Source organism: Molothrus ater, chromosome 6, assembly GCF_012460135.2.
Source record: "Molothrus ater isolate BHLD 08-10-18 breed brown headed cowbird chromosome 6, BPBGC_Mater_1.1, whole genome shotgun sequence".
Taxonomy (NCBI): Eukaryota; Metazoa; Chordata; class Aves; order Passeriformes; family Icteridae; genus Molothrus; species Molothrus ater.
Genome location: NC_050483.2, coordinates 54525908 through 54547488, shown reverse-complemented (window position 1 = coordinate 54547488; position 21581 = coordinate 54525908). Strand labels below are relative to the sequence as shown.

Sequence of the window (21581 nt, the reverse complement as noted above, 5' to 3'; positions counted from 1 at the left end):
TGAGCCCCATGCAGTATCTAAACACCCAGCAAATTCTAAACAACTCTTTGATGAGCCCCACTTTGCCTCTCTGCCTCAGCAAACCTCTCTCCACATCCTCCTGCACCACTGCTCACAGCAGCTCCTGCGACTTTATCCCAAGTCTGTTGGCATTTGGTGCTACTTGTAAGTAATACCAATTAAAGATTTATTATTCCATTAATATGAGACGTTGAAATGATTGCTGGGAAACCACTGGCTACTGGCAGACCACCAGGAGACAGGAGTTAACATTCCTTTACTGCTACAAAAGTCAAGGCTGTCATTCCCATCGAGGTGCAGGACCAGAGCAGAGAGCAAGACCAGCTCACAGCCTGTTATCTCTGTTCATAGTCATGCTTCTAATTGGGTTAACCCTTTAAACACAAGGCACACATGTGTTAGCAATCATTCTCTTAGGAAAAAAAAAATCACATTTTAATATGCCTTTTCATGCCTTACCCTACTTACTTCTTATCCTCACTTTTTGATACTCTTATTAAATTGTAATTGTTTTGTTCCTACTATAATTTATATTTTTACAGACTATGGAATTCTGCTAAGCCACCAGCAAATCAACATCAGCAATAATTTGTGGCTACAGTACACTTTCCTTTTAACTTATTGATTCATCAGACACTCAAATAAAATTTGGAAACAATCCAAACACTCCAATACGCCATCACAGCTGCTTTCTACTCTTCAAGGCTCATAGAGGGTCATTTTAATTTGCAGATAAAGCATTTATTTCTATAACCAGCATATTTTTCTTACTGATGCTTCATTTTATTCTCTTCTTTTTATTGTTGTTTGTGATGGGTCTAAAGAAAATCACATTTCTGGTTTGGAAAATGTAAAACAACTGTCAACAGCTTGTTACCAAAATCTCAACCACCAGAATTATTATTGCATATTAAACTCAGTATTCATTTTTCTTTTTCCCCACAGATTTCATGGTCCAAATGCTTACCAACCTTAAAATAAACTTTACAATAAATAACTACATCACATATTCCTAAAAGTTTTGTTAGTTTTAACTGTGCTTTTGAATTATAACTCTCCAGTCTGCCATGACTGCAGAAATTAGTTTCCCACTGATATTGTAATTTTCAAGGACACGGCTTGTAGGAACAGCACGGTGCCTCCTGAAAGGCTGGTTTCAGGAGCAAAACACTGTAATATCAAAAGATGCAGAACAGAAAAGGTGCAAGCTCAAATCTGGACTAAAAGATTTGAAAGCCATTCTCTAATGTATGTTCAAAAATATACGAAAAAAGGAATTATTCATTAACTTCTTCAGCCTGCAACCACTCCAGGCTATTTTGTTCTTACGGTATCTGCTGTTTCAAAGGAAGGTAGAGCTGATGGGGGAGAAAAGATCTTCACATGACCAGCACAAACACATTCATCAGAAACAGACTAGCTCCTGAGATGAAAATACTGTTCTTAGCTGGCTGAAAAGAAAGGAATACCTTGTGTACTGACAGGCTGCACATGGTTTTTCAGCCTGTGGGTGCTATTTAATAGTAGATGCTTAGTTGCTATAGCAACTGTCATAGCCTATGGTATTTATGCTTAGATACAGAACACATATTTTGAGCAGCACCATAACATGGCACTGAAGTATCCAAAATGTACGTTTAAAAAATCCCTATTAAGAAGTAGGTGTGTTCTTCTAGTTATTAAAATTCCTTTCTAGGACAGCACTTTCACAACAGCAAAATAATCTTGTCCCTCACAAACGTAAACCTGAACTATCACAATGAGCTACCTTAAAATAAAACCCCAAACGACATTTAGGACTTTAAAATCCATCTTTGCTGACTGCTGGTGCAACATTTGGAGACTTTTGCTGTTTGGTCCAGTGCATGGTGCTTTGTCACTAGAGGTTCCTATTGTCACTAACTTTGTATCATCTGGGCTTTGTTCCTCCCTGCCAATGTCCACTACCATACACTTTCACCTGACATGGAGAACACATTCTCTGAATTGGCTGACAACTGTAGAGATCCTGCTGAAAACACTGTTTTTTTACTTCTATTTTGTCACATCGTCCTGGCTGAAGAGATTAAACAAGTACTGTAATGAGGGCACTCTCTTTCAGTGCCTTTCCACTGTAAGAGGAAACTCATAGTCACTGACTTCAACAGTGAGGGCCTGTGAGGGATCTTTAACTCCAACCAAACCACTTTAGCCAGGCAGGCTAAGAGAGGTGAGTGGCCTACTGCAAGCCTAACAGCTTCCCTGTGTCCTGTCTTCACTGTTTCCTGCAATCAAAACATACTAATACCTCTTCTTAGCAATTTAATATTGGTTCCATAAAGCTACTAGCTGGCTTGGGTAAAAACAGCAGGGCTGCTTTTAGCTCACAGAGTATCTTCGTCTGTACAAGTTCTTACAAAGAACTCATTTCTTGGCTCATGTCACTCCTAATCCCCATGGCCTCCTTGCAGATAGATCAGATACAGCCATAAAACCCAAGGCCTGAGGCTGGTGGCCTGAGGCAGACAGATTTGTGCCTACGAACAGAATGCTTTGCCATTGTTGTGCTGACAGCCACACGCCCCTCCCATCACCTGCCTACTCCCACTGCTCCGTTTTTCAAACCCCCAGCTGAGCCAACAGTGCCATATTCAGACATGTATTAGCTGCTGCATGGATTAGCTGGGGTGATGAGTGCTCTGACTGTGCTATTCTCATTTTGCAAGCCACTAACATTTGATGCCAGCATCATTATCATCCAACATCAAGCTACAGTTAGCCCGCAAATGTTCACTCGTTTACTACAAATCTTTTCCTTTGTTTTACAGGCTCCAGTTACCCACTGCTCTTTGTTTAATTCTTCCTACAGGCAGGAGTAACATCCAGGCTCAGAGCAGTGAAGGAGAAGCCTACCCTCACGGAAGGCTGAGAAGTTCCAGCCACCTTTGGTGCTCCGTGCATTAACACACTGCAGTGACCCAAAAACAACTTCTCTCACATTCAATGCACTGTGACTGCAGACTGAACGCAGTGAAGTTGGATCCAGGTACAGCCTGGCTTATGGGGCCCGGCTGAGCTGCTACTACAGGCTTGTTTCTTGAGGAACAGCCACATTTAATTACTCCTTAGCTGTTTTTCCATCTGCCTCTGGATTTTTTAGGGGAGCTCTGCTGCAGGAATGTGCTTGTCTGCAGAAGCACTAAGGACTGATTCATAATGCTGCCTATCTCAGAAGTAATCAGAATTTGCCAGGTTGGGCTTAAAGGAAACTATGTGTGCTAGGAATGGGCCTCCTGCCCTACTCTAGAGCAAAATTAAAAAGACAAACATATCTTAAATGCTTTAATCAAACGGTAATTATGAGAGAAACAATACAGACTCAGAACAAGTCCACATTGTCTTTAGCAGGCACAGGCAAGCAAGCTCTGTCCCCGTTCTGAACCAGTGGGATCACAGCCAAAAAACTCTTCCAAACCACAGGCAGTTGTGCTGGTAATGCACAGAGCTTGAGCTAACACACCTTGTCTCTCAAAAAGAGTCGCCACCGAGAGCAGAGCATTGCACTGGCGACAGCTTACAGCTTCCAGTTCAGGGCTGAGTCATGTCTGGTTTTGTTGGGTTTGGGGTTTTTTTGTCTTTTAAAAGGGCGGTGTCATGCGTGCTCCTGGACGCTGCGTTTCTGTTAATTTCTGCGGTGTTTTAAACATTATCCAGCTCTAAACAGCCTTCCCGTCACAGCCAATGTGTGAAAGACTGGCCAGCTCAGCAGGGGCCTGAGCAGCTTTGAGAAAGGAGCAGCAAAGCTCCGGAGGCATCAAGCACAGCCCAGCACAGGCTTGCTCCAGACGGGAAGGAAGGGGGCTGGGCGAGAGGGAGGGAGCAGTGGCTGCTTTCCAAGGCCCGTGGCACGCAGGTCACACCAGCCGGTACCAGCCGCGGCCGGAGGAAGAGGCGGGCAGGGCTCCCGGGCTGCGGGATGGGGAGAGCCGGAGCTGGCTGCGGTCAGCTCCCGCAGCCGCGGCTGCTCCGCTCGGGGAGGCGGCACGGCTGGAGACACGCAGCTCTCAGGGATTGAAGCCAAGCCCGTCCTTCCACCGAGCACGAGGCATCCGCTGCCCAGCCAAGGGAAGGCAGCTCAAAGCAGCAGCTCCGCTCCGCCCGGCCCTCCTGCTCTGAGGCTGGGGCTGCGGTTCAAATCACTGCCTCCATGTGCTGAGGATGGATCTGCACCTCGGGCCTGGTTGGAAAGATCGAGGCAATGCCTGCTCCTGTTACACCAGCCCTGGTGCCTCCTGTTTCAGACAAAGAGAGCATCCCATCCATATTTTATACAGGCTGCCAGTGCTTTTAAATCTCTTCAGAACTTCCACTGGCTCTGGAGATCTTGCTGCACCATGTCAGTGGTGACTCGGCTTCCCAGGAGAGACCTGCAGAGCTGATTTGTACCATTTTCCCTGTCACCCGTGTTATTCACTTCCTCAGCAGGCAGGCTGCTCTGCAGTGTCTTACTAGGTGCAATGCCTTCCAATTCTCTAGAAGCTTTGGGTATATGCTCTTGTGAGAAATGGATTTGTAAAGAATTCTTAAAACCTGATAGAAAGTTCACACAATCTTATACATTTGTATGTAAACATTTAGATAAGGTGTGTTGATTTAGGAAGGCTATAGAATAGAGATTATATTGTTGAGAGAGATTGAACTACAAACAAGTTTCAACAAGTTTTAAAATATGGTCTTGTAAAAAGACTAGATATTTTAAAGAATTAGAACTGTGAAAAGATGTATTGTAGTAGGACTATGTGGGGAAAAAATATAAGTGATTGGTGTTAGAAGTAATAGTAGCTCCCCTGATGTTACGAAAATTAATCCACAAACACCAGAGGTTTATGTCCAAAAAGGAGACAGAGGAGTCCTTTCTGGCTTTATTCGAATAAAGGGAGAGGCCATGGGGCATTCCCCTGGGATCTCTCAAATTTTTGGAGGACGCAGCCTCCTTTTTATCCTAATTTCCCAGCTGCATTTTCCTTCTCTCTTTCCCCATTGGCTGAGGTACTTGAGAGGTACAGAGTCCCCAGTACACCTGACACTGAAGATTTCCCAAAGATTTCCCTTTAATGTGTAACCCTCTGTTTTAATTTTTAATTCTTACAGAATTTAGGGGTTTTTCTTCCCCATTGTTTCTTTCATCTCTCAATGTCTAATTTTGTTTATCAGCAAACCTAAAGTTTATTTGTAAAAGCAAATATCTTTTTCCATTCATCAATCAGTGGAATCCTTCCCAGTGTTTCTTTTCTCTTCCAAAGCTAGTTTTATCTACCAGCAGACCCACGGCTTGTTTATAAAGACAAATCTGCTATTCCTCTCACTGACGATCCTGGCCAGTGATTCCCTCACTTTTTTCCTTTTCTTTGTATGCAGTTACTGTCTTCATTTCCATTTCTCCTGTCAGGTAGTTTTGCAGACATCTCTTTCCAGCTCTCTAGTGAATACTTCAAGCTGCATTGTTTTGCAAAGATCTGTCCAGATTCTTCCATTTTGACTTTTCAAGTTTTGTTTCTCACATATGTGAGATGTGAGAGTTGATTTCTGTTGAGAATAATCAAATGAGGAGACATCACTAGTTTCTCAGATTTTTAATGAAGATGGAGAATCTTTCACAATTTTTCTTTCACTGGTTTAGTCAGAAACTTAGATTATGTAGTTCTTAAGCCATAAAACATCCTCCAGTTTCACTGGAGAGGTTATTGATGGGAAAAAAACATAAACAAAAATGTTGTGGTCCTCTCACTGTAGCTACACAGAAAAAAAGGAAAAAAGCATAAGGAGAGGGGACTTAAGTACCTTACTCTGTATAGGTGATGCTATCACTAGAAAGAGCAATGCAAATGAACTCTCCAAGCTGTGATCCTTCAGGGAACAGCCCCCACACTGCCTCCAAAGGGGCCTAAGGTTCTTGCAGGATTCTGTGGGAATACCTACTTGAATTCCGGCTGAGCAGGGGCTGCCGGGGCCGTGGGAGGAGGGTCAGGCCCGGCTGCCGCCAGCTGTGGGAGGCGGTGCCCTGCGGGAGCAGCCGAGGCGCAGAGCCTGGATCTGTCTGCTCCAGGCGTGTGCTGAGTGTCTGGAGTGATGGCTCCCGGCGTGACTAAGGCATCATCGCGACAAACTAGGCACTGCTTTAGGAAAGACTCTGCCCAACGGGAATGTATTTTTTCCGGATATTTTTCACACTGAACATCCTTTGTTTCACAAGCAGTTTTAGAGATTACCAGGATTACATCTTGGTTGACTGCTTGTTGGGGATTACAATGTTAGAAATTAATTGTCTAGGGTTAAGTTTAATTGTAACATGCTGACAGTTTAGCATGAGTGGGTCCTGCTCAAAACTTGGTGTCAAGGAACTTTAAGTGAACTTTGTCAGCAAGGAGAGCTAAGCAGGGGAGTAAACAGAGAAAGACTGGGTATCTTCAGATAAGAGCTGAGATCCTGAAGGGCCCCAGGATGGAAGATAAGAACAATTATGGCCTGCCCACGTGGACATGGAGAAAGAATTCCATGAGGCGTTAGAAGACTCCAGACCGTAAACCACCATTGGGCACAGGAAGATCAGGTGCACAGAGTGTGGGGATATAAAGGCCCAGGGATTCCTTGGCTTGGGATTCCTCTCCAGAGGCACCACCTCAAGCTGAAATAAACCAACTCTGGCTCAGAACCTAGGGTCCAAACTCTTCCTTAACATTGCAAAACTTTGGAGGTGACACAGTTCACAGCTGAATACCTGGGCAAAGTCTTTGCACCATGTGGACAGCAGGACATCTGGTGTACAAATGTGTTTGAGGTTCTTGTTGGAGTGGCTGGTATGGAGTACTCAATTCTGAAAGCAGAAGCTCCTTGAAGCTTAAGGGACACCAGATACCAGTGTGGGAGCTGTGGGTTGTGTATAATGACTCAGGAGAGTTTTACCAAACAGCACAAGCTGTAGACCATGTCACGCACTTCTGCCAGTGCATCTGGAGGACTGGGACAGGGAGGAGGAAGAGGGTAACTTGGATTACTGTGTGATGTGTTGAGCCTTGACTGAGGCTGCATTCTGACATGTGAGAACAAGGTGTGATTCTGGGCTTGTAGCTGATTGTGGTAAAGACCTAGAAATACAGTTTCACCATAATCCACTGACAGCTGTAAGTGCCTGTTAGGAAGCAGACACAGTCATCATCTGTCCTGGTCACTGTGTTCTAGAGGGCCTGTTCTGCAGTGCTGATTCAGGTGAACTCAAAGGCTGTGCCTTTTATGTTGTGGTAAAATAAACAAAAGAAAGGAGACATCTTTCTTGACCGAACAGAATCCAGTAAAAGGACCTCAGTTCGAAGTGTCACAGGAAGTTGTGAAGGGGATTTTAAATGTCCATCATGGGAAAACCACCCTGGAGAACTGTGTGTTACAATATGAAACCAGAGGCATAACAGTGTAGACATCAGCAAAGCTATTAATGAAAAACTCAGATCTGTGTGATGCTAAGGATGCTGGTGTGGAAATACATCCAGGTAGTGCATGCACTCTGTTGAGCAATGCTGCAATAAGGGAATACTTATAGAAAACTTCTTAGATGAGTATTAATGACATTTCCCAAGGTAACCATGGTCAATAATGTGATCCACAATAATAAAGGATATAGTGTGGTCCTGGTCAGATCAGTGATGGTCTCTGATGTAAAAGATGTTTCAAGCAGCTAGAGCAAAAGAGAACACAGCCCACCCAGTTGGGGGATGGCCAACCTGTGTAGAGGCTTCAGGCATGAACAATTACCTGAATGCACAGCTTCAGGAGAGAGCGGACATTTCTGAGCAAACTGAAAGCAACTACAAAATTGCAAATTAACTTGGGGCTACTACTACAAAGAAGAGCCAGATGAAGTGAAAAGAGATGACTGAGTCTTGTCCCAAAAGCAGATCTTGTTTTGCTATGGAAATGTTATTTCCTCCTGCTTTACTGTATGACGCTACAGCTCTGCTGTTTCCCAGCCTTTCCTACAGAACCTCAGCCGCAAGCCTCGCCGATCCTCCAGCTCCGGCTGCCTATCCCACCCTTTCTGCAGCTCGTTCCCCTCCCCGTCCCGCCGCGCCCGGGGGCGGGAGGCAGCAGCTGCCGCCTGTGCGGCGCTCGGCAGCCCGGGCCAGCCGCCCCTCCTTCCCCCGGGCTGCTCCGGGAGCAGCCGGCACGTAGCGGCTCGGCCGGGAGAGCGACCGAGAGACGCTTGCGGCGGCCTAAGTGGTTGCAGATGTGCAGCTGCATCGGGCTGGGGTCACAGCGGCCAGCAGGGTTTGGGGAGGGGGTTTCGCTCAGCAGGGCGGCGCCAGCTTTAGGACAGAACGAGTTAGGTTGGAAACGACTTCTGAGATCGAGTCCTGTCAAACAGGACCTTGTCAACTAGACCACGGCACTAAGTGCCACGTCCAGTCTTCCTTCAGCACTTCCAGGGACGGCGACTCCACCATCTCCCTGAGCAGCTCATTCTAGTGCCTATTCACCTTTTCTGTGAGGAAATTCTTCCTAATGTCCAGCCTAAACTCCCTACAGCACAGCTTAAGGCCATGTTCTCTCTTGCCCTGTCACTCGTTCCCTGGGAGCAGAGCCTAACCCCCATCTGACTGCACCCTCCTGTCAGAAAATTGTAGAATGACCAAGTCCCCCCTGAGCCTCATCTTCTCCAGGCTAAACACCCATAAGCTGCCTCAGCTGTTTCTCATAAAACTTGTGCTCCAGACCCTTCACCAGCTCTGGTCTCTTCTCTGGACACATTCCAGCCACCGTAATAGCCTTCCCGAACTGAGGGGCCCAGAACTAGGCACAGCACTCCAGGTGTGCTCAGCACAGGGGCACGATCCCTGGTCCTGCTGGCCACACTATTCCTGACAGAGGCCAGAACACCCCCAGCCTTCTGGCCCACCTGGGCACTCCCTGCTGACTCGTGCTCAGACAGCCGCTCCCTGCGGGGTGTGAGGCATCACCCCCGCCCCCAGCACGCGGGTTCCTGGCTCTGACTGCGAGACCCGGGGCTGGCGGCCGGGCCCGAACAGGAAATGCCACAGGCCTTGCTAATGGAGTGCTGAGGCCTCCTGTCACCCCGCGGGACGCGGCCCCAGAGCTCCCCGGCCCTGAGGGAAGTAGCGCCTGACGGCGGGGAGAGCCTGGACCGGGGCGACCAACGCTCGCTCTCCCCTCCCCCGCCACGGGCTCCCCGCGGGCTGCAGAGCGGCCAGGTCTGAACCTGTTCCCGCCGGAGCCCATGGCCGGGAGCCCAGACACACCACGGGGCCTTGGCTGCGATTTGAAATCGGGGCGGCCCCGCCTCACCCCCGCCCCCGCCTCCCTCAGCCTCTCACGGCCGAGGGGCAGGGCCCGGCTGCCATGGCAACCCCACAGCCTTCGGGGCGGAGCTCGGGAGCGGGACAGGCGGGCGCTGTAGCCAATCACAGCGGCGAATGGCGCCTGCAGCGCCTGAGGCAGCCAATAGCAGCCGCCGCCGCTCCCTGGTGGGCGCGGTCTCCGGGGAAGGCCCGCCCCAGGCGGACGCGGGTCCCTTTGTGGGGTTTGACAATAAGATGGCGGGCGGGGGGAGGCGGGGTCGGTTGGCCCCGCCCGTCCCTCAGGCGCGGAGCGGGCGGTGAGGCGGGAGCCGAGCGGGAGTTCCTGCGCGGGCGTGCGCCGGCGACAGCAGTGGCAAGGCTGTGAGTACGGTGGGCTGGGTCGGGCTGGGCTGGGTCGGATCCGCGGGAAGCCGGTGCCGGCGGAACCCGTGGAAGGGACGGGATCGATTCAAAATGGCGGCGAGAGCGCGGGGCGATGAGTAACCGCCAGGAGCGCTGAGGGGGCCGGGGCGGCGGGACCGGGGGCCCGTTCCGTACTTCTCCTCCGCTCGGTCCCTCCCGCAGCCGCGCTCCCTCAGCGTCCGCGCCTCTCCCGGGCACTCCGCTGCCCTCCCACTGCCGGGGAGCTCCCCCTCGCTCCCCGCCCTGGTCCCGCCTCTCCCCCCGGCTCTGCGGGCTCCCCCTGCCCAGCGCTCCCGGCCCCCACCTGCGTGTCCAGGAACTCCTGCCCCATCTGCTCAGCCTGCCCTTCCCCGGGTGCTGGAACCCCTTCCAAATCTCTCGAGTGCCGGAGAGGTGCCTGCCAGCCCCCTACGCCCCGGGGGTGGGCAGACCCCAGTGCTTCACAGGGGCCTTTGTTCCAGTCTGAATAGCGATGCTTCTGGCCTTACCATCCCTCTGCTGTGTCTGCATCCCACCTTACACCTCGACACCACCACATGGGCACACGTGCATGCCTAAAGAGGAGGAGTAGCTCTCTTTCCGTCTTTTTCTCCACTGTTCCACAGAGCTTTGGTTTCTTCCCACGGTTCTTAGAAAAGCCAGTGTTGGAGTGAAGAGGATTAGAGTGGCAGAGGGGAGATACGGCCCCTTCTTGCTTTCCCGTGCTAACCATCATCGCTGTACTTACAGCTGTACAAAAAGCAGCACCGTGCTTCGCTGAACCTCCAGTCTTGTCTGCTTTCTCCTAAAGATAAGCACTGCTGAAATTCCCTATCTTCTCTGTTAGCCCAGTTAGTGGGAAGCAGCTTTTTTCCCTTAAGTACTTAACTGTCTCTTTGGCAGCATATCACTATGAGTCCAAATTGAGTGTGAACCTGGAATGTCTTACGTTGATGCTCTAATAAGAACTGAATCAAATTTCAAGCACCTTTTTTGTAAAGCAGACTGGGAATTTGTTGATCCTAAAAGCAAAACTTGTAATGAATTACATGATGCTGTGCTATTATTTATAAGAAGAAGCAAAACAACAAAACCCGCAAAACTCCTTTTCTCTTAGTGCACTATGCTGCAGCTAGCTGTTGTCTCCTTGACGACTGTTTTTTTTTTTTTTTTTTGCATAGCTGTTTCAAACAGCAGTTTAGTTGAATACACAAAGTTTGGGCTCATGACACTGGAGCAGCAGAGGAAGAAAGGAGATGATGTAGCTCATCCAGATACTGCCTCTTGGATGGAGAAAGGTGCTGCTTGAAATTATCAGGGGATTTTGAACACCTTGACTCTGAAGCAGCAGCAGTCTTGCTCTGATGTACCAAAAAAGGTTTTATACAATGGCTAATGCCTTATACTAACAGAGGTCCATGTAGTTTGGTTATTGATCTAGGGAAGAACCTGGAATCACGTGCAGCAAGTTTTACACATTTTTATATTGCATGGGAAAAGTTTCCTTCTGTAGTATGTAAACAGATTACAGACTGGCCTGGTCTGCCAGCATCCCCTGTCATTTAGGTTGTGATGGGATAATGGCTCTTTCACCAACAGCAACGGTCCCCTCCTGTATTGTCCACTGTCTTGGGAGGCAAACAGCCACAGCCTCTCCCTCTAAAATTGTCAGATATACCAAATATCAGTTTGTTTCTCTCATGACTGCACAATCTTTACCTGTAGTTCTTGGCAGGGGGGTGGAGGGATGTTTGGTGTTGGATGTTTGTTATGCCCTTGTCACCTACCCTCCAAAAAAGTAGAAATTTTGGGATTCAAATAGTCACCAGACACAGACTCTCAAAGAGATCACTTTTCATTTATAGAATGTATTCAAAGTGTACCTGGGGAGCAAAAACTTGTGAACTTTTATAGTGTAGAAAAAAGTAGAAATTTTGGGATTCAAATAGTCACCAGACACAGACTCTCAAAGAGATCACTTTTCATTTATAGAATGTATTCAAAGTGTACCTGGGGAGCAAAAACTTGTGAACTTTTATAGTGTCATGAAGTGTTTGCCAGAAATAAAGAGTTTATTGACTTGATACGGTGTTTGACTGAAGTTGTAGTTCGGATGCCTGGAGACACTGTTTCTAAAGTTGCTGTGAGCTCAGTCCTTTAAAAAAAAGAGACTATGAGTTGTTTGAAATACAGTTTCCATGACATAACATCATTTAGCTTGAATATCTGGGATCAAGTCAAAAGTTTTTGGCTTGAGAATGTTAAAGGTGTTTTTTTTCTCCATTGTGGTATTTTAACCAGAATGCAGCTTCTTGAGGAAAAATATGTTTTCTGCTCTCCCACCCCCAAGTCCTTTGTCATCCACCTTCTTCTCCCTCTATTTGACTGCAAGCAATCTTGAAAAATTGTTTATTACTACACAAAACAGAAAATAAGAACAGATGTCCATGTGCATCCTCTTTATTTGTTTCTTTTCCAGGTATGCAGTTCAGTTGCAGATGCAGAACTGTCTTGTACTGCACAGACATGTCTAGAAAAGTATCTGAATTGTTTCCATGGTTTATTATAAAAGTTTTTGTAGCCTGTTGGAACAGCATTCTTTTTCATTTCAGTAGTTAAGGGAATTGTTGCATGTGATGGGAAGTTGTATTTGAGGTATCAGATCTTATTACGCTTTAGATGGGATTTAAAAACTCAGCCTTTATTGTTAAAGCTGTTTAATTACTGTCATTACTTTCGTTATTGTCATCTTGCTAAGTAAATCTTAGTCATAAAGTTTCTATGCTGGTAAAGGAAAATTCTCTCATGTTTTGCTGTGTTGGAGTTTTGTGTTTGTGCCACCTCGTTTTCTCTAGATGCTACATAGATACACATGGGTTTGTACAACAAAAGTGAAAACTATAGTTTTGTAATAAAAGTAAGGAAGACTTGCTTACCTTTTGTTTGTGTACACTTTATTGCTCATATGAAAAAATTTTGTTTGCTCTTTAAGTGGCAAAGCTGTAGGCATAAGGGAAAGGCTGATCCAAAGGTCAGGGCAGTAGCCTAGGACTTGGAATTAAACTGGCATTTTCCTCCAGCTGCAGATTTTGGGGGTATTGTTGGCCAAATCACACTTGTGCTCTAATTGGACATTGGGTTTAATAGTACTATTCATGTTTCTGGGAATGATGCTCACATCCTACAGATAGAGATACTGAAGGAAAACTGTCTTGTTCTGCATCTCCTGTCCCTGCCTGACATCCTGCTTCCCTGTGCTTGGCAGGTGGTGCTGTCACTTTTACTGCATGGACTCTTGCTCAGTAGCATGGGAGAAGAGGAAGGACTGCATCAAACACAATTCCTGGTACGTCACTTTTTGCCTCTTAAATGAAACCCTAACCTGGTACTCTGTGCAGTCACAAGAACAGGATGGCAAAAAAACTGGGTTTATGATGTAAGATACTAATTGAAAGCAAGTGTTAGAAAAAATCCAGTGAATGCTGTGAAAGGTTTATCTTTAAGAATAGATAAATGTTTTTCCTCTGCTTCTAGGTGCCCAAGTGTGTGTGATGTATTGAGGTTTTCAAGTTTTCTCTGTGCTCTGTTTGGTTGGTGTGCCTTAGAAGGCATATAAATGCCCAATTATAGATGTATGGAACCAGGTTAACATTCAATTGAAGTTTTAATTACTCTTCACAAGAATGTAAGTTGAAATAAAAGAAACTTCAAACTCTGCACAGTGTTTAATGTTTGATGATGTAATCATGCATGATTTGTAAACAGTCCCAAAAGATGTTTCTAGAGGTTGTTTCAGAAGGGGGAGGAAGGGTATGTTCAGAAATTACTGTACATAGATGTGTTGGAAAAATTAAATAGGATATCCTCTGATAGGAAGTCTGCAGGAATGTCTAAAAATCTAGAAAAGGAACTATAGAGCAACAACAATATTCAGTATTTAATAGGAGTAATGGAAATATGTTAGGTTTCAGGATAAAATTTCAGAAGAAACATCCAAAATATTTAATAAATAGCTAATTCATGGATAGCTTTTAAGAAGTTATGAAAAATGACTACAAGACCAGGTTTATTCTATATTGTAGTCTCTGCACATTATGATTTCTAAAGAGTTTTGTACCTTCACTGGAAAGAAATCTTTTAAGAGTTGGCAAATCCCAATTAAGGTTATTTCATGGATATGTACAGCAGTGTTACAAGTGTTGTACAGAGTCAGACCAAGTGTTTATCTAGCTACTGTGCTATCCCCAGGTTTTCACAGTAGATAAGCATGTAATGTATTTTGAAAGGAGCAGTGGTGTTGCCCTTTGGTGGATTTTTAGTGTCTCTGAAAAAGCTGAGAGAGAGCTCCTTGAAAATATGTGGAATGTACCGTAGCAACCAAAAAAGCAAGGCAGAGTTTAGGGCTTATCAAGGAAAATGGGAGATTATATAGAAAGACACTGCAATAGTATTTTGGTTTTATCAACTTGTAGTTGAAAAACTGTTTTGTTTGGGTCACTACCTTGAAAAAAAGCCCCCAAATAGTGGGCAAACAGGAATTCTAAGGACAGAAGATTTAAAAGGAAAACAAGGAAGAAGGATAAATGTAAAGATCAGGTGTCAGCTTTCATTTGCAGCCCAATTTTTATAAGACTTAAAGAATTGATATATATACTGCATTAAAAAAAAAGTTACTCTGTATTCCAAGGGACCAGCTACAATATTTGCATGGGGCACTTTTGTCAAAATCAGTGCAATTCAGAAGAAGAGCTGAGGCTGGTACTTGAGAGGTACCCCTTGTAGAATTCAGCGAGTGATTTTAGGTGTGAATACTGAAAAGCCTGCATGCACCCTGTGTATTTTTAGCTGGTGAACCTTAGGTAGGAATACAGGAATTTTCCTGTCTTACAGTCAAGTGGGAAAGGAGTAGAGAAGCCCATACAGAGGATGACTGTGACTGTCCTTACTGGACTTGCCCAGTTCTTGTTGGAATTACTCACCTAAGGAAGGGAACCGGAAGGACTGCTTTGGGCACCTCTTCTGAATGTCTCAAGTTACATGGAACAAATCTAGATATTACTCTCTTTGGAGCCAAATAAGCTGATCTTTTCACATGTTCACATGTGAAAAGTTCACATGTGCTGCCCATGTTTTTTTGGTTTGTTTTTTTTTTCCCTGTTTCTCTGTTGGGAATATTAATGTTCTGGAGGGATCAAATCTTTTAAAGATGGTGTGCCAGGTTGTATTTTTATTTCCAAAATCAGAGGTTAAGCATGCCAGTAGAAACTCAGGAGGAGCGAGGAGAAACCGCCTGTGCAGTAGGGGAAATGCAGCCGGTGAGGTATTTGCTTCTGTGCGAGGCAGCGGCTCCTGGCTGGCACCGAGTGTGGAGCTCAGTGGGAGCTGGGAGCCCCTGCCCTCTCCAATGCCATGCCTTGTGAGAGCCCCTGCCCTCTCTCATGCCATGCCTTGTGAGAGCCCCTGCCCTCTCCTATGCCATGCCTTGTGGGAGCCCCTGCCCTCTCCAATGCCATGCCTTGTGAGAGCCCCTGCCCTCTCTCATGCCATGCCTTGTGAGAGCCCCTGCCCTCTCCAATGCCATGCTTGTGGGAGCCAGGAGCTGGGAGCCCCATCCCCTCTCTGATGTCTTGTGGGAGCCAGGAGCTGGGAGCCCCAGCCCCCCTCTGATGTCTTGTGGACCTGCTCACCCCTGGTTCCAGAATGTCGCCTTTGGGACCCGGTCCACATGTTCCTGACCCCTGTTGTACCACACTGGCCATTCTAGAACATGGTATGACAATTCTGATGTTTCTTTTAAATAAAAGATTAAAGTTCACTGTTCTCTTTTTTTAGTACCATTTTTTCCTCCTCCCTCTTGAGCTGTTTATGCTATACATGATTTTTTATTTGTTTGGGTTTTTTAACAGGACACAATGTTTGTGCGAGGATTAAAGAGAAAATGTTTTGATGGTGAAGAAGATATTGAAGGCACTCTGGCTGGTATTAAGGCTATTCCTTCCTACAATCTCCAGCGGCAGTCACTTCTAGACATGTCCTTGGTTAAACTTCAGCTGTGTCACATGCTGGTGGAACCCAACCTCTGTCGTTCGGTACTCATCGCCAACACGGTACGGCAGATCCAAGAGGAGATGACTCAAGATGGGACTTGGCAGATGATAAATACACAGAGCACAGGGCAGGCATCCCTGGATCGTCTCGTTTCAACAGATATCCTCTGTCGTTCATCTAGGGATCAAGCTGAGGGAAAGCATGGTCCAGCCTATGGTACCTTCAATAAAGACTTTGAGAGTGACCAGGCACAAGATAATTCAGAAACTATGTCAACAGCCTCTGCAGTGCAGACACCAAGAAACCTGCAGAGCAACGTGTGGGAAATGGAGAGTCCACAAGAAAATAAAGGAAACTTTCAAAAATCTTTAGATCAAATATTTGAGACACTGGAGAATAAAAGTCCTAATACTGTTGAAGATCTGTTTTCAGAAGTTGACAATTCTTATTATGATCTTGATACTATGTTAACTGGCATGATGAGCAACACAAAAATGGGACACTGTGATAGTCTTGAAACATTTTCTTCTCCAACAAATACAGCTTCTAATTCTAATTGTAAATCTGATCTTAATGACCTTGATCATATTGTGGAAATCCTTGTTGAATCCTGAACCTCCTTGTGTGGAGGTAAAGATCTGTTAATGGGAAGAAAAGACTGGAGAAAGCAATTTCCACAGTTTGTTCTATCCAATCTGCACGAGTATTTTACAAATATCTATATATTATATAGATATATATATATTAAGAAGCACTTCATATTGCAAAATAGTGTTAACTCTTAAAGTTAACCTGCAACTTGTAGTGTAATAATCTGATTTATTGTCCACTGAACTGTAAGTACATATGGTAAATGTTTCTATGTTGGGGGTCCAAGGCTATTGAAATTGGGTTCCTTTTACCAATTTGTTTTAGCCTTTGATGGAGGATATCCTCAGGGAGAGGGATTCTCTTATCTTCTTACACTTCTCCCATAAAAATGGTAATAAACAGAGAGAGAAGCTGGATAACTGATTTCCTGTTACCTTCCAGTTTCCACTTTGTTACACCACAAAACTCTACCATACCTGCTGCTTCTAAGTCCCTACATGGCTCTTAAAGAGCAGTATGCAATAGTTCTTGTTATCCTTGCTAGCTTCTTCTGGGTTTTGCTACAATTTTTACTTCAAAAATAGTTTTAAAGTGTTTATCGGTGTTTAGATTTTTCCAGGTATTTTCCTAAAATATATTTTTTACTACAGATGTTATGTCAGCTGCTAACTTAGTAACTTTTGATCATATCTGCAGTTGATGTATTTTTTGCAAGATTTTCAAAAAGGGATGTTTTTTTACCACGAGCTACCCGATGTAGTTCAGTAAAGTGTATGTAAATGTAAATATGCAATTTTATACTTTGCATTAAAATGTCAGAGCTGTTTTCATGATTCTGTTTTATAGAGTAGTACTTTACTAAATTGAGAATTGTACATCTATGCTTTTCATATCCCACATATTTGAGTATCATTATAGGAAGATCTTTGATCTAGCTAGACACAATTACATTTAATTCATTTCAGACCATACTTTTTTGTTAACTACAAACCTAAATGATGCAGGTTTTTATTTATGTGTATTTATATGTAAATGTCATCAAGTGAATTGTTTATCATTGAAGTCTACCATCAAATATTTGTTTATATGGGATAACTATCTTGCACTAATTACTACAAAAAGTGTTATTAGCGGCCTTTAAGTCTCACTAGTTGGTATGTCATGATGTCTTGTCATAATTAATATGCTCCACTCTTACCAAGGGTTTCCTCTTGGCTTTTTTTATAACAAAAAATGTAATACAACATGGGATGGTGGTCTTTTCTTCCAGCACATTTGGTTTAGAGTGTATAACTAATCTTCTTCCTAGGAGACTTTTTTGGGGGGAAAGGGATAATTTGACTATAACCTATGATTTTATTATAAATAACAAATGTTTCCCATCAGAAGCTGCTACTGGGGAAAAGCCCCAAGCTAGCAGGGTGTAGGGAAGGGGGAAAATATGGATTGGTTTCTAGAATGGGTGGGCCATGGCTGTGCCAGGGGAAGACATCTGTCAATAATGTGGCTGTTTTCTGTAGATCTGAGCCAAGCCAGTTGCTGAAGAAGAAAAGAGAACCTTGCTGTGTGGACAGGCTCTGCCTTCCCATGAGTGACCTCACCTACGATGCAGGTTCTCAGACCTAGAAGGGGATTGGAGGTGGAGGTGCCAAAGGGGTATTAAGAATATTTGAGTATCGCTTCAAGAATAAGGAGACCACTGAGCTTACCTGCTCTAGAATCATCTGCTTTGAGGAAAGATGTCATTTAGATAAACTTTGCAAACTCAGCAGTTGAATGTGTATTGGCTCCATCTTCTGAAACCATGCACTTTGTGTGAGTCTTCAGTCAACTAGAAGATGTTTCCTTGTCTTAAATTTGGCATAAGATAACTTGTAATTGCTGTAGTTAAACTTTGATTAATAACTTCATGTTAAAGGAAGAAATAGCATATAGGCACTTGCAAGTTCAGTCTGTAGGATACAGCTGGACCACAGAGAAGCCCATGCCTTAACTGAGAGGATCACTTATAGGTATTGCAGCAATAAATGCTGATTCAGGAGGATCCAAATATAGATAAAAACTGTCATATCTCACAGTGAAATAAAGCTGGCTTATGTGGTAGTGTTTGCTGTAGTATCAGAAGTTCTTTCAAAAATTATAAATCTGCATGTAATTTTTCTTGATGCTTCTCTGCGTGTGAACCACGACACTGGAAAGCAGATGCCTTAGGGTAAAACAGAGAACCAGTTTCAGTTTTATAAAGGCAACATCAGCATTGATTGGAATAACAAAATATCTTCTGTTCCTCTGGGAAACTTTTCTAAAACTGCTCTGAACTGTGTTGAAAACCCACAGGTTTGAGCAACTGTGTGTTCCCCTCTGCCCCCATACCCTCCATTTTCATTAAATGAGCAATTTCATGTTAAGATATCTTAAAAATGCTCTTTCCCACCTCCTTAGTGTGTGCATCAGTCTACATGTTACAGATAGGAATCAGAATAACTTGTTCATAACTGTTAAACTGTGTATGTCAAGTGCACATGTGTGTATTTATAACTTTATACTTCATCTAGCTGGGTGCATTCCTTTACTGAGGAAGCTGTGCCTACTTAAAACAATTTATAGAGTCTACTTGGTTTAGCAGGAAAGCTGTTAGGTAAGTAGGCATTTGTGGAGTTAAGCATTTAAACAGAAATATATATCCGGTTTTATTACATTCTTAAAACTTATGCCAAATCTTATGTGCTCTTACAAGCCTGATATCTTGGCTCAGCAGGTATAAGAATTGATATTGCTGAAACTTGCACAGTCACCATGCAGAACTTCTGGGTGCCTACAACTGGTCTGACTTTGCAGAGACCAGTCTGTAAAATGAGCTTGTCTCCCTGTTGCTTTAATAATGTGTCTCACTCTAATTCAGCTTCTCATGCTTCACTTCTCCTGGTTAAAAAAAATATAGAAAAAAGAAGCTTCATTTTTTAACTGCTATTCTCATTTCTTTAGTGAGCTGTTACTACAAATGGTGAGAGATGATACTTGCTGCTGGGGATTTTCTTAATTTCTACATGTAAATGGGAAATTTTAAAAAACGTAGCTTCTTAAATTAGGAAAGGCTTCTGACAGATTTTGCTGCCACTCCCAGCAGCCTTTTTTCTCTTGTGCTCCTAGGGAAGAGTTGTGGAGCTTGCACGGCATCAATGCCGTGTGTCAGACAAGGCTGTTGGTGTGCTGATGGCACTGGGCTGGACACTTGCAGCACGGCAAGCACTGTCAGGCACACACTCATATCCAATCTGCTTCCTTTGCAGGTAGCACTGAGTATCTGTGCCCTTCCTCTGTGCCTGTGGGTTTATTTCTCCTTTTCCCTTGCCAGAAAATCATAGATCAGGCACAAGAAGTGCAAGGATCCAGGCTGCTGTAACAATGGCTTGTCTGCTTATTGCTTCTCTGTTTGTGTGGTGCTTGTTAGTTTCTTTTAACCCCCTCTCTCTGCCACAGCTCTGGAGGTTTGCCTAGCAAAAAACATCACCTGTCTCTACAACCAGAGCTGTGTTAGCCTAAAGGACAAATTTGGTCAGTGAAGAGAGAATCAGGTGTTTGAATAAAAAAAGCACCTTTCCTGAGCAGACTGCCTTGGAGGCACAGTAGTGAAGGGTTTCAGCCTGGAGCAGGTTAGGGATTCACACACAAGCTGAGCCTTCAGACTCACCAGGAATTACCTGTTCTCAAAGCTGTCCTTAGACTTTTTTGAAGTCTTGGATGTGTCTGGCATTTTAAAAGGCATTATTGTAAATTGACTGAGAGTATAGTTTAATATTGTAATTACCAGACCATTATGGATTTCTTTGTGTCTCAGAATATTGATTTGTGTGACTCCTTTACAGTCTTGCAGCTTATTCCATGTTCCCTTATAGGTAAATGAACTGTCAAAAGCTAGAATGAAAAAACCCAAGACATTTGCTTTCTGACATCCATGATAAGACAAAAATGCTTTCAAAAATTACTTTTGTTCAAAGTGAAAATATGCTTGTGTCTCAAGCCTAGGATGTAGTCCCATATGCAAAAAAACCCCATGGCTGACGATGACAAATTTTGTTTGCTCATCAGTTCTTAAATGAGTATTATTTCACACTCTGACTAATACCAAGACTACAAAGCCACCAAGTTTCAAAGAAATGAAATAAACATCTTGGGAACATGTGTATTTTTGTCAATCTGGCTTATTAAATACAAGATTTTGCAAGGATTGTCTGAACTTCTTTTAGTGTCTCTTGCAAAGTTGACAGCTAAGATAAGTTTTCCTACTTTTTTCCCAAGGAGTTTTCATGGAGAGGTGAAATCCCATCAAATAATTTGTCAGGAGACAGACTTATTTTAGATATTTGTAAAAAAATTTTTTGTTTTGAAAAAAAAATAGTGAAAAATACAAAAATTTCATTATTTGACATGATTTTCTTAAGTTTGTATGGCAGCTTTTTCTTAAAAAAAACCCAATAATTATTCATTTGCTTAGCCAACATTCCCCCAAAATGAGTGGTTTATGACCTGAAGAATTATTGTGGTAAATGTCCATGCATGACAAACATGTCAACAGGAAAACCTAATGCCAGCGGCTGCTTTGCATTGTTAGGGAAACATTTGAGTAATTTCAAGTGTCATCTTTTTAGGGAAGAGTAATTGAAGGCACATGTGATTACAAGACTGCCTGCAAAACCAGAATTAAACAAAAATTGTATCCCCATGTATGCTGTATTTGGAAGTCCCCATGGAGCTTGCCATGGAGAGGGAAGTGCAAGGATGTACTGCAATAGTAAAATGCAGCAAAGGAAACAGTTTATACTATTTTTCATGGTCCATTTACAGACAAAATTTGGAGAGGAAATCAAGAAAAAGTAACTTCAGCCTGGAGTTGTGCAAGCTTACAAAACAGGACTTCCAAAGTGAAGAGTGGGTATGTTGATAAAAAACTCAAAACCCAAAAGAGTTTAATATGTAGAAGAAAAAAAAACCCATTCACTTTTCTGTGTTTGAAATAATTACTGAGAGAAAGGCTAGATATGGAAAGCACTGGGTGTTTGGATTATTTTGTGTGCAGTGAACTGACTGAAGTTTAAGACAAAATTGTTGAATGGTTAATTGTTTAAATTGAAGCCTGGTACTGTCATTTGCTTTTTTGCCTCTGCTTTGTTCAAAAGGTGTAGGGGGAAAGTG

The 21581-nt window shown here is 43.9% G+C and overlaps 1 protein-coding gene and 1 pseudogene across 1 annotated transcript; both read left to right on the top strand.

The window, feature by feature from the left end:
- The first annotated feature begins 6539 nt into the window (after positions 1-6539).
- Positions 6540-7917, top strand: LOC118687355 (SHC SH2 domain-binding protein 1-like; annotated as a pseudogene).
- A 1711-nt stretch (positions 7918-9628) lies between these two features.
- LOC118687692 (cell division cycle-associated protein 4-like) lies at positions 9629-21581 on the top strand. The gene is made up of 3 exons (XM_036384794.2): positions 9629-9728; positions 13015-13095; positions 15656-21581. Exons 2-3 carry the CDS (start codon positions 13057-13059, stop codon positions 16409-16411), a joined length of 795 nt encoding a protein of 264 aa, XP_036240687.1. The 5' UTR covers positions 9629-9728; positions 13015-13056; the 3' UTR covers positions 16412-21581.

Bases quoted from the DNA above. Each gene is read 5' to 3' on its own strand.
- LOC118687692 (XM_036384794.2), top strand. From the start codon at position 13,057: ATGGGAGAAGAGGAAGGACTGCATCAAACACAATTCCTG. The intron at 13,096-15,655 runs GTACGTCACTTT...GTTTTTTAACAG, and splicing joins TGCATCAAACACAATTCCTG to GACACAATGTTTGTGCGAGG.